This window comes from Biomphalaria glabrata, chromosome 6 (genome assembly GCF_947242115.1).
Source record: "Biomphalaria glabrata chromosome 6, xgBioGlab47.1, whole genome shotgun sequence".
Taxonomy (NCBI): domain Eukaryota; kingdom Metazoa; phylum Mollusca; class Gastropoda; family Planorbidae; genus Biomphalaria; species Biomphalaria glabrata.
In genome coordinates, this window is record NC_074716.1 from 44,472,456 (window position 1) to 44,486,224 (window position 13,769).

At 35.9% G+C, this 13,769-nt stretch overlaps 1 protein-coding gene across 5 annotated transcripts in view; it reads right to left on the bottom strand.

The window, feature by feature from the left end:
- Positions 1–13,769, bottom strand: part of LOC106057486 (tyrosine-protein phosphatase 10D-like) — a 90,772-nt gene that overhangs the window by 41,709 nt on the left and 35,294 nt on the right. For all 5 annotated transcript variants that reach the window (XM_056031704.1, XM_056031706.1, XM_056031703.1 and 2 more), the window contains exons 7-12: positions 11,693–11,876; positions 10,744–11,022; positions 8,695–8,811; positions 7,240–7,383; positions 4,601–4,727; positions 3,752–3,870 (exon numbers count right to left, since the gene is read on the bottom strand). In XM_056031704.1, the coding sequence (XP_055887679.1) occupies positions 3,752–3,870; positions 4,601–4,727; positions 7,240–7,383; positions 8,695–8,811; positions 10,744–11,022; positions 11,693–11,876 (970 nt within the window). The remainder of the gene's footprint in view (positions 1–3,751; positions 3,871–4,600; positions 4,728–7,239; positions 7,384–8,694; positions 8,812–10,743; positions 11,023–11,692; positions 11,877–13,769) is intronic.

Here is a 13,769-nt window from a genome sequence, read left to right on the forward strand (position 1 = left end):
GTATTAAAAGTAGATTTACATGCTTAACTAACCACGGCAGTGTGTATTTTCTCGCCAGACCACTCAACACACAACAAACACTATCGCTTGGTTGTCTTGTCATGACCGACTACACGTAGTCTCGACTAGCCTTACACTGACTAGTTTGTTCAAATCAGTCAGACACATGATCTATTTACTTCTTGGGACAGAGAGAGGCTTAGATGAAAATGCCTTTTTTTCTCGAGTTGATTATCCTAATGCTTTTAGATCTATCTATACATGTATATTGTTCACGAACAAGGAGTAGGATTTCTTGTACACAGGAACTACAACAAATGCGTTGTGAATTGTTACCCTATATCCAGTCGACTCATCTCCATACGTTTTAAGTACCACCCTTCAATATCACCATCATTCAAGCCTACGCTCCTACATCAACATATGACGATGAGGCAGTAGAAGAGTTTTATGATCAATTATAGGAAGTGGTCAATAAGGTCCCAAAAAAGGACATCCTTGTTGTACAAGGAGACTGGAATGCCAAAGTAGGAAGTGACTCCTATCAAACCTGGAAAAGCACTTGTGGAAAATACAGTAACCTCTCAACCAATGAACGAGGTCAAAGACTATTAGAATTTGCGAAATACAACAATCTCTTACTGGCTAACACAACAGGATGCCACAAAAAATCGCGTATAACCACATGGCACAGTCCGAGCAGAGAGCACCACAACCAGATCGTCTATATCATGGTGCAACAGCGTTTTAAGACAAGCATCCATACGGCTAAAACAAGAAGTTTTCCTGGAGCTGACATTGGAAGCGACCATGACCTTGTTATGTTGACCCTTAAAGTACATCTAAAAAAGGTAACAAAACAAGGACCTACCAGGATAAAATTTCACTTGGACAAGCTGAAAGACCCCCAAGTAGCTGCCATATTTGAGGCACATATAGGAGGACGCTTTGCAGCCCTCAATATCTTGGACTCCAATGACCAGGATATCGATACGCAAGTCAATATGCTAAACACAGCAGTCACAGATACAGCCCTGGAAATATTAGGGAAGCTCCACCCGCCCAAAAAACCCTCGGTAACAGAGGATATACTCAACTCTGTGACAAGCGACAGGAGCTTAAAGGAAAAAGCTGTCCGACCCAAAATATGTCCACGAATACAAAAGCGTCAACAAACGGATTAGAAAGGGAATGAAAGAAGCGAAGAAAAAGTGGATAGAGAATAAGTGTCAAGAAATTGAACAGGGACTTAATAGGAACAACAGCAAAAAAGCATACCAATTAGTAAAAGAACCTCACTACCTCAAAGCATGGAAGAACCAACACAATACAAGACAAAAACAACAAATGCTTAACCGAGGACAAAGATGTGTTGAAAAGATGGACGGAATACTGTTCAGAGTTGTATAACTTTGAAATCTCAGGAGATCCAGAGATACTAAATATCCCGGCAGTTTCCAACATTGATGACTATCCGATTCTTCGCTCGGAAGTAGCAGCAGCAGTAAAAGCCCTGAAAAAGGGAAAATCGGCCGGAGTTGACAACATTCCTGGCGAACTTCTTCAGGCGGGAGGAGAAACTATGATAAACGCACTCTATATGATTTGCAACAAGATCTGGCGATCAGGAGATTGGCCCAAACCCTGGACCCAATCACTCATAATAACCCTTCCAAAGAAAGGCAACTTACAACTCTGTCAAAACTATCGCACCATCAGCCTCATAAGTCATCCCAGCAAAGTACTGTTAAAAATCATATTAAACCGTCTAAAACCGATAGCAGACAACATCAAATCAGAAGAACAAGCAGGTTTTAGACAAGGTCGCAGCAAAACAGAGCAAATCCTAAACCTCAGAATACTCTGTGAGAAATATCTCCAACACCAAGAGAATCTTTTCCATGTCTTTATTGATTTCAAGAAAGCTTTCGATCGAGTATGGCACGGAGCACTCTGGGCGACAATGGAAAAGTACAACATTAATAAAAACATAATCAAAGTTATCCAGAACCTCTACAAGGATGCCACCAGTGCGGTGTACTTCAACAATAATATTGGGGACTGGTTCAAAACCACAGTTGGAGTAAGACAAGGCTGCCTACTGTCACCAACACTCTTCAATATCTTCCTTGAAAGGATAATGGAAGATGCCCTCGAGGGCTATGAAGGTACAGTTAGCATTGGAGGAAGAAGAATTACTAACTTGCGCTTCGCAGATGACATTGACGGCCTAGCAGGGACAGAAGAAGAACTAGCTGACCTGGCGATGCGCATTGACAAGACTTCCGCAGCATATGGCATGCAAATAAATGCCGAAAAAACTCATATTATGACCAATAGCCATCAGGGCTTTAAAAGAGACATCAGTATTGGAGGTGAAAAGCTAACTAGTGTTAACAGCTTCAAATACCTCGGAGCTATTGTCTCAGATGAGGGAACAAAACCCGAATTATTGGCCCGAATAGCACAGTCCACAGCAGCCCTTTCAAAACTTAAAATAATATGGAAAGATAAGGGCTTAGCCCTCGGTACCAAAATTAGACTGATGCGCTCTCTGGTCATGGCCACATTTTTATATGCTTGCGAGTCGTGGACGTTGAATGCAGAGCTTGAGAGGAGGATCCTAGCAATGGAATTGAGATGCTACAGAAGGATCCTAGGTATCACATTCCAAGACCGCATCACAAACCAAGAAATCAGAGACAGGGTTACTGCAGCGATCGGAGCTCATGACGACCTGCTTACTATTGTGAAAAGACGAAAGCTTAAAACCTTTGGCCACATTACAAGATCTACGGGGCTCGCAAAGACCTTCCTTCAGGGAACAGTGCCAGGGAAAGAAGAAGAGGCAGACAGAAAAAGCGATGGGAGGACAACATTAAAGAATGGACAGGCCTGCCATTGAGAGAGGTTCTGAACAAGGCAAAAAAAAAGGGAGGAATGAAGAAAGACGGTCGTCAAATCTTGCTTGGTGCCCCAATGGTCCAACAGACTAAGGGATAGGTAAAGGTAAAGGTATACATGTATATATATATATATATAAGTATCATAGCTTTGGACTAGGCCTTCACTAAGCCTAACAGCTACTGTAAGAATGAAGCGATACAATTGGTTAAATCTAGTTTCTCTTTCAGTATTGTTTAGGGAAGTGACGTATGAACTAGCTTAAAACAAAATCTCATAGAACCCCTTTTTTTTTTTGAGATGTCCAGAATTTACTGACTAATTTATTAAATATAAATGTTTCTAAGCATTTAAATAAAAAAAGGTAAAATGTTTACTATTACAACTTTTTACACAGAATTTAAATATGTCAATAACTAAAATTTGAAAAACCATCGGAGTTTCCCTTTAATATAAGAATATGAATCTACCCTTTGATTAAAATAGTACAAATATATACATTATCTGACTAAAAACTATGGGTAGTCTATGTACTATAAGCTAAACAGTGTTCATTTCTCTACTTGAATAGTATACATTTATTTGTTAAATTAAATTCTACAAAAAACAATATATATATATAGGCCTATGTCATTTGGTTTTATTTAAAATAGTTTCTAGATGTGTGCATACTTATATGCTGTTTATAAAAAAAAAATGCTTCTGAAATGTTTTAATTAGATTAGAGGCCACACTGAATCCCAGCATGATAACTGAATTTATTGCGAGTGCCAAACAGATAATGCTAATACAATAGCCTCTTTACTTGCAGTGCAGGTACCAACATCTAAAAAGTGGATCCACTTACTAGTAAATAAATTAACAGTGATGTTGTCACTTCTTGCCACACCAATGGCTGTGTAAGCTTCTAGTCTATACAGTCGTCCAGGTTCCAGGTTGTCAAACTTAACTTCATCCATCTTTACTCTAAGAAACAAAATAACTTTACAAATATTGAGGCAATATGAAATGCTCTTTGTTTCTGTGCTGTTTCTGTGAAAGATGTTTTGTAGGATTTAAAAAAAAACACAACTTTGTCAACTATTGAACAATTTTTTATTAACTCTTTTAAGGGCTGAAATAAAAATCCTTCTAGCTATTCAATATTTCCTTTTAAGATGCATAATGAGGCTGCAGAAGCTTGACTACATTAAGCTTGATATTTTGTGGTGATGTGGACCAAGACATGTGTCCAAAATTTGTATGGTCTCCCAGGCCAAAAAAACTTGGACACCACTGCTCTAATCAATATTTCTAGCCAATAAATTTTATGTTAAGGATTATAATGAATCATTATTATTGATAAATATTTATATAATATAGGTGTATGAAAATTCTATTTTGTAAATTGTTATTGAAGAAATTTGAATGTACATTTTAATCTACTTGTAACAAAAAGGTTAAAACTAAGAAACATTTTTATACGAGTTTAATTTTATAAAAGATTTTTTAAAGTATTTTTTTGGGGTGCTAATTCATGTTGTTTTAACACAATATTTTAAATAAAGTTTTTTTTTATATCTTGTTGAATTCAAATCACAAACCCTTGCAATGTTGCACAAAAAAGTTTAAAAATTAAATTTTAACGAGAACTAGAAGTTGTAAGAAAATTATCGAATTCCCTTCCCCCCCAAAAAAACAACTATTTCAGACTTACTGAACAGATAAAGTGTTCAAGTGGGTCATGATATAATCCCATTCACCTTCTGAACTTTCTCTGGTGATTCCAATGGTGAGTGAGGTCTCGTTGGCAATTACTGAATTAATCTTTGGCTTCACTGGCTCTGAAATAAAGTGAATAAAAGGATATCTAATGATGGCTTCTTTGGACATAAAGGGTAAAATTCATGTGAAGCTGCAAGCTTGAACTTGGAATTTTTACGTAACCCATGTGTCCACCCTATTCAAATGGATACATGACATATAATGGGGAAGTCACAGCAGTCTATCATTGTGCTGGCCACATGGCACACTCAGTAACAGTCAGGCATAGAAACGTTTAAGATTTACATGAATTTTCCCCATAAATCAAAATGTCTGAAAGGTGTACCATTAATGTTTTGCTCTATGATTACTATATAATTACAATGGTTGTAAACAATTTCTTGGAGTGTTTACATAATAGTAGTTTTTCAAGTCCTTAATAAAGCTAGGATTTACCAAGTCATTGCTTGCAGTGAAGTGTGCACCAATGATTGACAGATCTAACCTTTTATGGGGGAGGGGGGGATAAGGTGGTTGAGTGTTAATGCTCTTGGCTTCTGAACTAAGAGGTCCCAGATTCAAATGTTCGAAGATATAAGGAAGCCCCTGAGTCTATCCAAATCTAAGGAATAGTTGGGAAAAGTAAAGGTGGTTGGTCATTGTGCTGGCCACATGACACCCTCCTCAACTGTCAGCCAAAGAAACAGATAAGCTTTATATCATCTAAACTATAGATAGGAAGGTCTGAAAAGGGGTAATTTACTTAATGGTAATCTTATATTTCATTATATATTTTTTTCAAAATTTCAAAATTTCATTTTTTTTTTCATCTCCAGTAGCTGACATGTTTCTTAAAGAGATAGATAGATATGTACTGATATGCAAGACTAAATTGTAGCATATTACAGATATTATTGTCTCCTATAGCATACAAAATCTATGAAAGTGTAGCTGCAGCTTCTAATGAAATGAGTTGTAACACTTGCAGTTTGCATTTCATATAATCATAACTATTTGTAGCTGGACCTTTTTAGCTTAAAGCAATATCACAGCATTACCTGTTAATCAGAAGATCATAGCTCAAAAGATTTTAAATAAAAAAAAAAACATCATCTGGACCAGAATTATGAGATTTTACCATCACAAAGGAGATACAAGATACCTTTTACAAAACAAACAGACAAAAAAAAACTCCCTTTGTTCAGCTGGCAATCAAATCATTGAATAGGATTGTTCTATCTGATGTAAATATTTCAGGTTTGAGTGAAATTAGTGTGAAAATATACTTTGTTTCTATTGTTAGGCCATGGGATACTCATTTGAGACCAAAAGAAAATACGGCGAAAAGAAAATCTAATTGACCACTGGAAGACAATTGTTATGTTTGTCCTGAATGTGGAAAAATATGTAGGTCACAGCTTTAGAGGGGCATGGTAGCCTTGGGTTGCTGCTTATCTAGAAGGAAAATTCTGAATAGAAACCTCTGCTGCCTTGCGGGTACACCCAAACGTGTGAAAGGCTTTGGAAGTCAATCAGGAGCCAGTGCTACATCCTGGCAGAATATGCTACACTGCAGATTCCAAACTGTTTCTTTGTTTGCTGCTTGGGGCGGCAAGAAATGCTAGGTCCAAGCTTTTATTTCACAATCTATAAGATCAACCATAGATGTTCTACAACTGAAGACTGTCATGGGCATGTTGAGTTTGTTCTTTGTTTCTCTTTTAGGCACCACATTATTTATACATGGTTTCAAAGACATGCTCTCTGTGAATGGTCATTGCTGCTTGTGTTTTGGCTTGGATGGCTGATTCTCTGTTGGAGCTTTTTTTTTTTTTGTTGTTCCCCAGTAGTTCATCTTTATTTTGTTGCTCCAAATCAGTTTGTCGTTATAATCATGTTGAGTGGCCATCACAAGACATTCATATTTGTCTAGTTTAGGGACTCAGGCTTGGGACTCTGTGGTAGTCAAGCTTGTTCTGAATGAAGGCTGTTGGCTTTGTACTTGGCTCTGTACGGGCCATAACTGGTCATAGTGCATGGGCCCCATATTTGGTTGTGTGCAGTGTGAGCCTGGATTGTATAGCTGGCATTATCTTTAAGGTGAACCTTTATGCTAACCCAGTAATCTATTTGTAGCTAATGCATGTTCACTGAATAGTATATAATATGTAACATTGACTATTTGGTTTCCTCTTGATGCTAAGTATGAGCTGTAATTCATATTATATCATTAAACCTTTGTTGTGTTGCTGGTATTAGCATCTATATTGTCATTGTTGCAGTAGTTATGCTGAGGTGGTTCAAATATAGTTAAACAGCATTTCCATTTGTTTGTATCTCATCTTATCTTTTTACTTGCTGTTGAATACTATACGTTAGCCGATTGGCACTAATTGTTAACCTTGATTAATGTAGTATATTGATAAACTGTCAGGGGTGCTTAGGCAGATAAGCCAAGGCAAAAATACAACCTTGACAAAGAGCAGAAATGTTGCTTAACATATGAAGGCTCAACCTCTCACATAGAAATTTTTTTGGGGACAAAAAAGAACAACATTTTTTTAAAGTATCAGTCCAAGTATTTCAACTTACTTGTTCTGAAGTCTTTTTGAACTAATGGACTAGGGAAAGCAGGGTTAATATCACTTATGGTTACAATAGAGACATTGTACAGATTTCCAGGCTTTAGGTCAGTGATGACATAGAAGGTAGACTTACTGATCTGTACCATACTTTCTGTAAGGAAAAAATTAAAGTACTATTAAGATGACATTTATTGTCAAGTGACACGGCTGTTGATAACTTTTGTTAGTGCCAATGTGTCATTATTTATCTATATAGTAGTCATGCTGATTTGGACAGCTGTAGTAAAACTGAATCTACATTTCTTGGGACCAATAAAATGATCTTATCTTATCTTAAATCCTATTATAATTATAATATAATAATTATGATCCTATTAATATATACACAATTAACTATTAAGCTAATAAAAAGGAAGGTATTGACAATACTAAATATCATAGAGAAAACTTCCTGAATGTTGAACGAAAGTAACTGCCGAAACCATACACAATAGTAGTAGAAAGAAGAGTGAAAATGCAACAGCGACTGTCAATTACAGATGCCCAACCAGTGACTGCAGCTGTGTATCAAGGATTGGCCTCTTTAGCCACAAAGGAAGAACATTGTATTTCGGGATGTAACATGCTACAGAGTGCATAATTATATATATATAATACATAAAGTAGAAAGTAAGGCGTATGTATGTATGTAGACTATGTATGTCCTGCAAAGAAATCAAAACCTGACCAATCTTGATAAAACTTAGCATAAATGCTCATTAGATCGTTTTAATGACCCACCCACAAGAGGACGAAAAAAAAAAACCTAAATAGATTAAAGAACAAAACTTTTTAACAAATAGGGTAAATCAACTTTCAAAATATTTGAAATAAAAAATTTGGCTAAATTGGTAAATCTATTTTCACACTCTTTCTTTTTCGTTTCAAAATATAAAAAATGATAATGGAAAATTAGCAATGTTTGACATACATCTAAATCCAATCTACTGATCAGTAATAACCATACTAAGGCCTGCAGGCTGCGGTCGTATGTGGCTAGTGTATGGGAACAACTCAAGGTTTAATGATGAACCAGATAATCAAATAGAGAGCAAATAAAGTATGTTTACCACAGTCTCTACTTTTCCCTTTTCACTACCCCAAGAGCATCTCTTTCTTACTCTATTGAGTCACCAATCCACATCACAGTCTCATAACAATATATACATACATATATATATATACATATATAATGGGATAATTCTTTAAGTCCAACATTGAAGTGAACACGATAATAGTAATTAAATGTCCTATATTTTACAGGCTGCAAAACCCTAAGTCTGATGAAACCATCTTATGTGTCTTCAATATGCACTCTTGGAAAAAATATTAAGGGTGCTGATAACACAGCATTACGAGTTCTATGTGACCAGGGCGATCTAATTTGGGAATCACTATGTTGAAACAAAATCATAAACAGTACCTGGTGAGACAGTTATGTTGAGGTAAGCAATTCTAGACCTACTGGACAAGTCCCAGGTCAGATTATATGCTGTGGTATTGATGGCCACTCCTGAAAGGTTGTTCACTCTCTCTGGAACTGATCAGAACCACATATACATTAGCTCAAGACATAAATACTAGGTAATTAATGAAAATATCTCCTTCACTCTCTTTCATTCATTTATACAATTTTTGTTTAGGAATCAAAGAAATGTAAAGAGAAAGAAACAAGGTTACAAAAACAGTTTGTGTAAAAACACAAACCCAAAATCGGCCCCCAAAGTGGTCCACCCAGGCAGGTATAAAGGCATGTGTCAATATTTTCAGAAAGAATATTAGAATGAAATTCTATCAAATGCAATTGACAGAGAAGAATGGAGAAAGAAGGTTGATAGATCCTGTGTGGTGCCCCAAAGGTCCTGCAGAACAAGGGATAGGTGAATGTGAATTTGAAGTTAGATGTGAACCTGGCCTAACTGAGGTCTAATTGATATCATTGTTTTGTAAAGGGTCAATCTCTTATTCAAAGCCTCAAGAAAAAAAATAATTCTTATCGTTTAGTGTTCCACTGCAAAGGAACAGCTCTGAAAAACTACTGATTAAATTATGTTCCACTTATATGCATACTAAATAGATTTTTTCTTTTAAAAAAATGTTAAATTTTTTTTTTGTAAACATAGTACTTAGTATGACAGAATTAACTTACTTAAGTTCGCATTTCAAATGTAAAAAAAATTTTTGGGACAAAAAACGTTTGCATAAATGTGTTTAAAAATGGTAGCTATCTTCCTTACTAAAAAACCTTGTGTTTGTTACTATTAATAGTGAATAGTTGTAAAAATGGTGTATTATTATGAAAAAAACTGCTTGTGTGTTGATTTTAAAAATTAGATTTTTCGCTTTCAGAAAATAAAAAAAGTAGCTGTTGGATCAGAACTTTGAATGGTCTAAAATATAATGATGTCAGATTTTCATGATCTTTTCTAGTTTACGGGATCTTAACCAGACAGACAGACATACCACAAAAAACTAATAGCATCTTTTCCCCTTTCCGGGGCCACTAAAAAAATAACAATAACAGAAAAATAGGATAAATTCCAGAAAGGTCTTACAAGTTAATATGGATATATCAATGTAATGGATAGGAAGTCAGATAAAAAGAGATATTTTAGTCAAGGTAAGATACAGGGAATTAATAAGGGGAATGAGGGATGTACTGAATACGTGCAGAAACCAATGAGTTCTACTACTTCAATGGATTCATGAAAATTAGCTCTTTATCTCCGTAATTTTTTTCCATGTTCTGGCAGAACTGTTTATTTTTCACATTTGTACATTCTACCCTGTTATGATAAAATTTCAATAACATTTTTGTTTGTAATTAGAAAACATTACTTTTTGGTATAGAATTATAGGAGAATGCATGATCTTTTCATATAACACAAATACATTTTATAAAACCAAAAATTAATTTTATTTAATGGGGTCAAGACAACAATGGTATCCTTAATTAGGAGAGAAAGAGCTAGTTACTACTTTATAGTATTATCGTTTGGAGGCAAAGTGGTAAAGCAATCGGCTTCAAGACAACGGGGTCTCAAGTTCAAATTTCAGCGAAGGCTGGAATTTTTTTTTTTTACACCACCAAACTCCAATGGGTATCTAATATACATTGGAGAAGTAAGGGCAGTTGGTCACAGCACCTCTGATGAGCTCTTTATCATAGAAAGAGATAAGCTTTTACATCATCTGCCCCCATAGATTGTGGTACCTTTTTTTTCTAATAGTATCACCATTGTCACCATTCAGACTTATCCATGTAATCCTTGCAATATTGAACTATGGGAGTTTTACATACTTTAACTCATTCAATTTCTAATACTTCTGTTATTGAAAATCCTATCAAAGCACCAAAAGTATTTGAAGATAGAGTTGACCATCCCTACCTTATGGCAAAGGACATTATCTAGTCTATGACAAATATTGGCTGTTCATTTTGAAAAATTGTCTTCGAAAATAAGATACTAACGTGTATAAATATTGCTGGTGCTGATTTCTCCTTTAGCAAAAGTAGATTCTGCCTGTATTTTTACTTCATACAGAGAGCCTCCAATTAAGCCCATAATTTCCTTGGTGAAACTGGTTATATTGTTAGCAGGTTCACTGTCTATCTTAGAATCAAATAAACTGTACAAGTTTGTGGCATTGATTGTATAACTGACTTGTTCCGAATTAATAGGTGCTATCCAAGATACAACAAGCCCAGCTTCCTTCGAAGAACCATGAAAATTAGATACAGATCCAGGTGCTGAAAAAAATAATATGCAAATAGCTAAGTTGGCAGTACATAAGTTTGTTTTTTTAATGAAATTTTGCTAGAAAATAAGACTCAAGAAGTAAAAAAGAAATTTCAGGCATTATGCTAAAACAGTGTTATGAATGTCAAAAGACATATTTATTTATTTGTATGTATTATTGGCATTTTGAGAGCTTTGTATTTGAGCTTAAAAATTCATATAACAGAATATTGGGATAATCCAAAGCCAAATAAATTTGGAGATTTAATGTGCACAGCAGGTTATAATGGTTTGTGGGTTCAAACTTGGGACAATCATGATATTGGAAGAGCATATTGCTTAAAACACGGTTGTGTACTTAAAAAAAAAACAGGTTATATATTTAATTATAAAATCAAAAACATTTACTTTCAGAAAACCTTCAGTAGCTGTTGCTTCTTTTTTTTAAGCACACTACTGAATATGGCTAATTTACATTTTTGACAGCACTTTAATTTCGAGATCCAAACATGACAGATTGACAAACAGATTAATACTCTAATAGCAGCTTTCCGTTTTAAGGGGGCTTCTAGAAAGCCCAGTTAAACTTTATAGAAAAATCTCTGTACAAATAGAAATATGAAAACCTGATATTAAATCCGAGAATAGTAAAATAATTTGCATTCAGAAAATAAAACTCACCAGTTGAAGAGTTAACAGAAGCGGCAACACTGTAGATCCCTTGACTTAAAGAGTATACTGATATTAAGAGGGGCTGACCAGATGGTACATTTTTTGGAGTGAAAGTGCAAGATGATTTAGTACAGCCAGTAATGTTGACCTCTGCTTGTTCGCCACGAGGTGTGTACTTGGCTAGATAACTTCCCTAGATAAAAAAATGAAGTCATATTCTTAGAAAAATTGTTTTAAATAGCAATAATAGTGCTCCCTGGTCATGGCCACATTGTTATATGCTTGTGAGTCTTCAGTAGCATCTCAATTCCATTACTAGGATCCTCCTCTCTAGCTCTGCAGAAATGCTACCGAAGGATCCTAGGTCTCATATTTTAAGACCGCATCACAGACCAAGAGATTAGAGACAGGGTTACAGCAGCAATAGGACCCCATGATGACCTGCTAACTATCGTAAAAAAAAATGCAAACTAAAAATATATGGCCATATTACAAGGTATGTCACCTTATGCACATACATTGCCGTGGTGTGACAGCTTGAGTGCCTCAATGACCCTCAGAGCTATACCGACGGGAGCTCATCACTCCTGGCAGGTACTACTAAGCCCGAAAGGTCTGTTAGGAAAGAGGCCAGACAAAAGGTGCATCCCCCTCCCTGAGACATATGTTTGTGCAATAGGCTAACAACCTGTCCATGGAAAACAAAAAGTGTTATAGAAACCAGAGCAAAAACACAAACACGAAACATAGTCAGAGGCAAGAGCTCCACAAAGGAGACTTATGAAGCTGTGCAGGGAAAGCCGAGCGAATACTGTAAGGCCGACCACTCTACTTAAACCAATGAAAAAGAAAAATTTCCTATTCAGAAGGCAGCATTTAACTTGGGAACATGGAATGTCGACATTACTGGAACCAGGTAGATGTGCACAAATTGCCAAGGAAATGGCCAACTACAAACTACAGATCCTGGGAATGAGTGAAGTTCGATGGAACACATTCGGTAAAACAAGACTGCAGTCAGGAGAAATCCTTCTCTTCTCTGGAAAGGAAAAAGAAGATGACTTACATGAAAACGGTGTAGCACTACTACTTAACAAGGAAGCTTTCAAAAGTCTTTTAGAATGGTAACCAGTGTCAGAACGAATAATTAGAGCCAAATTTTTGTCTAAGTTCAAAAATATTCAAATCATTATATGCTATGCTCCCACCAACCTTGCAAGTGATACTGACAAAATACTTTTTATGACCAACTGCAAAGTACAGTTGATAAAATATATAAAAGAGATGTTTTGATCGTCATGGGAGACGTGAATGCCAAAGTGGTAAGTGACAACAGAGAGAGGGAGAGAAAAGTATGGGCCCCCATGGACTTGGCACCATAAATAATAATGGTGAAATGTTTGCAGACTTCTGCACATTAAATGAATTGGTGATAGGAGGAAGCATTTTCCCCCACAAAAAATGCCACAATGTGACATGGGTCTCACCAGACAATAAGACAGAGAATCAAATCGACCACATTACCATACGGCGGAACTGGAGAAGCACATTACTAGATGTACGAAACAGAAGAGGAGCAGATATTGGCTAAGACCACCACCTAGTTGTTGCCAAACTAAAAATGAAGCTGGCCAGCAATAAAACGGAGATAAACAAAAGAAAAAGATTTGACCTAGACAAGCTTCATAAAACCCAGATTAAAAAGGAATTCCAACTATTCCTTAAAAATAGATTTGCTGTGCTAAAACTAGATGAGGCCGAACAAAGCATTGATAAATTTTGGTAAAATTTCAAAGAAATTATTACTGAAACAAGCAATGAAGTACTAAGCCTTAACCCTAAGAAGAAAAAACAGTGGATTAGTGATGAGACATGGAAATTAATCGAAGAAAGGAAATGCGCTAAAAAGGCAGTTAACCTAGCAAAAACAACAACCCACAAGCAACAATCCATACAAGACTACCAAGCAGTTTCACAAAAAGTCACCAAATTGCTTAGACAAGACAAACGATCATTTTACAATAATCTGGATGAACAGGCAGAAGCAGCAGCAGGTAAAGGAGATATAAAACAACTGTACAAAATC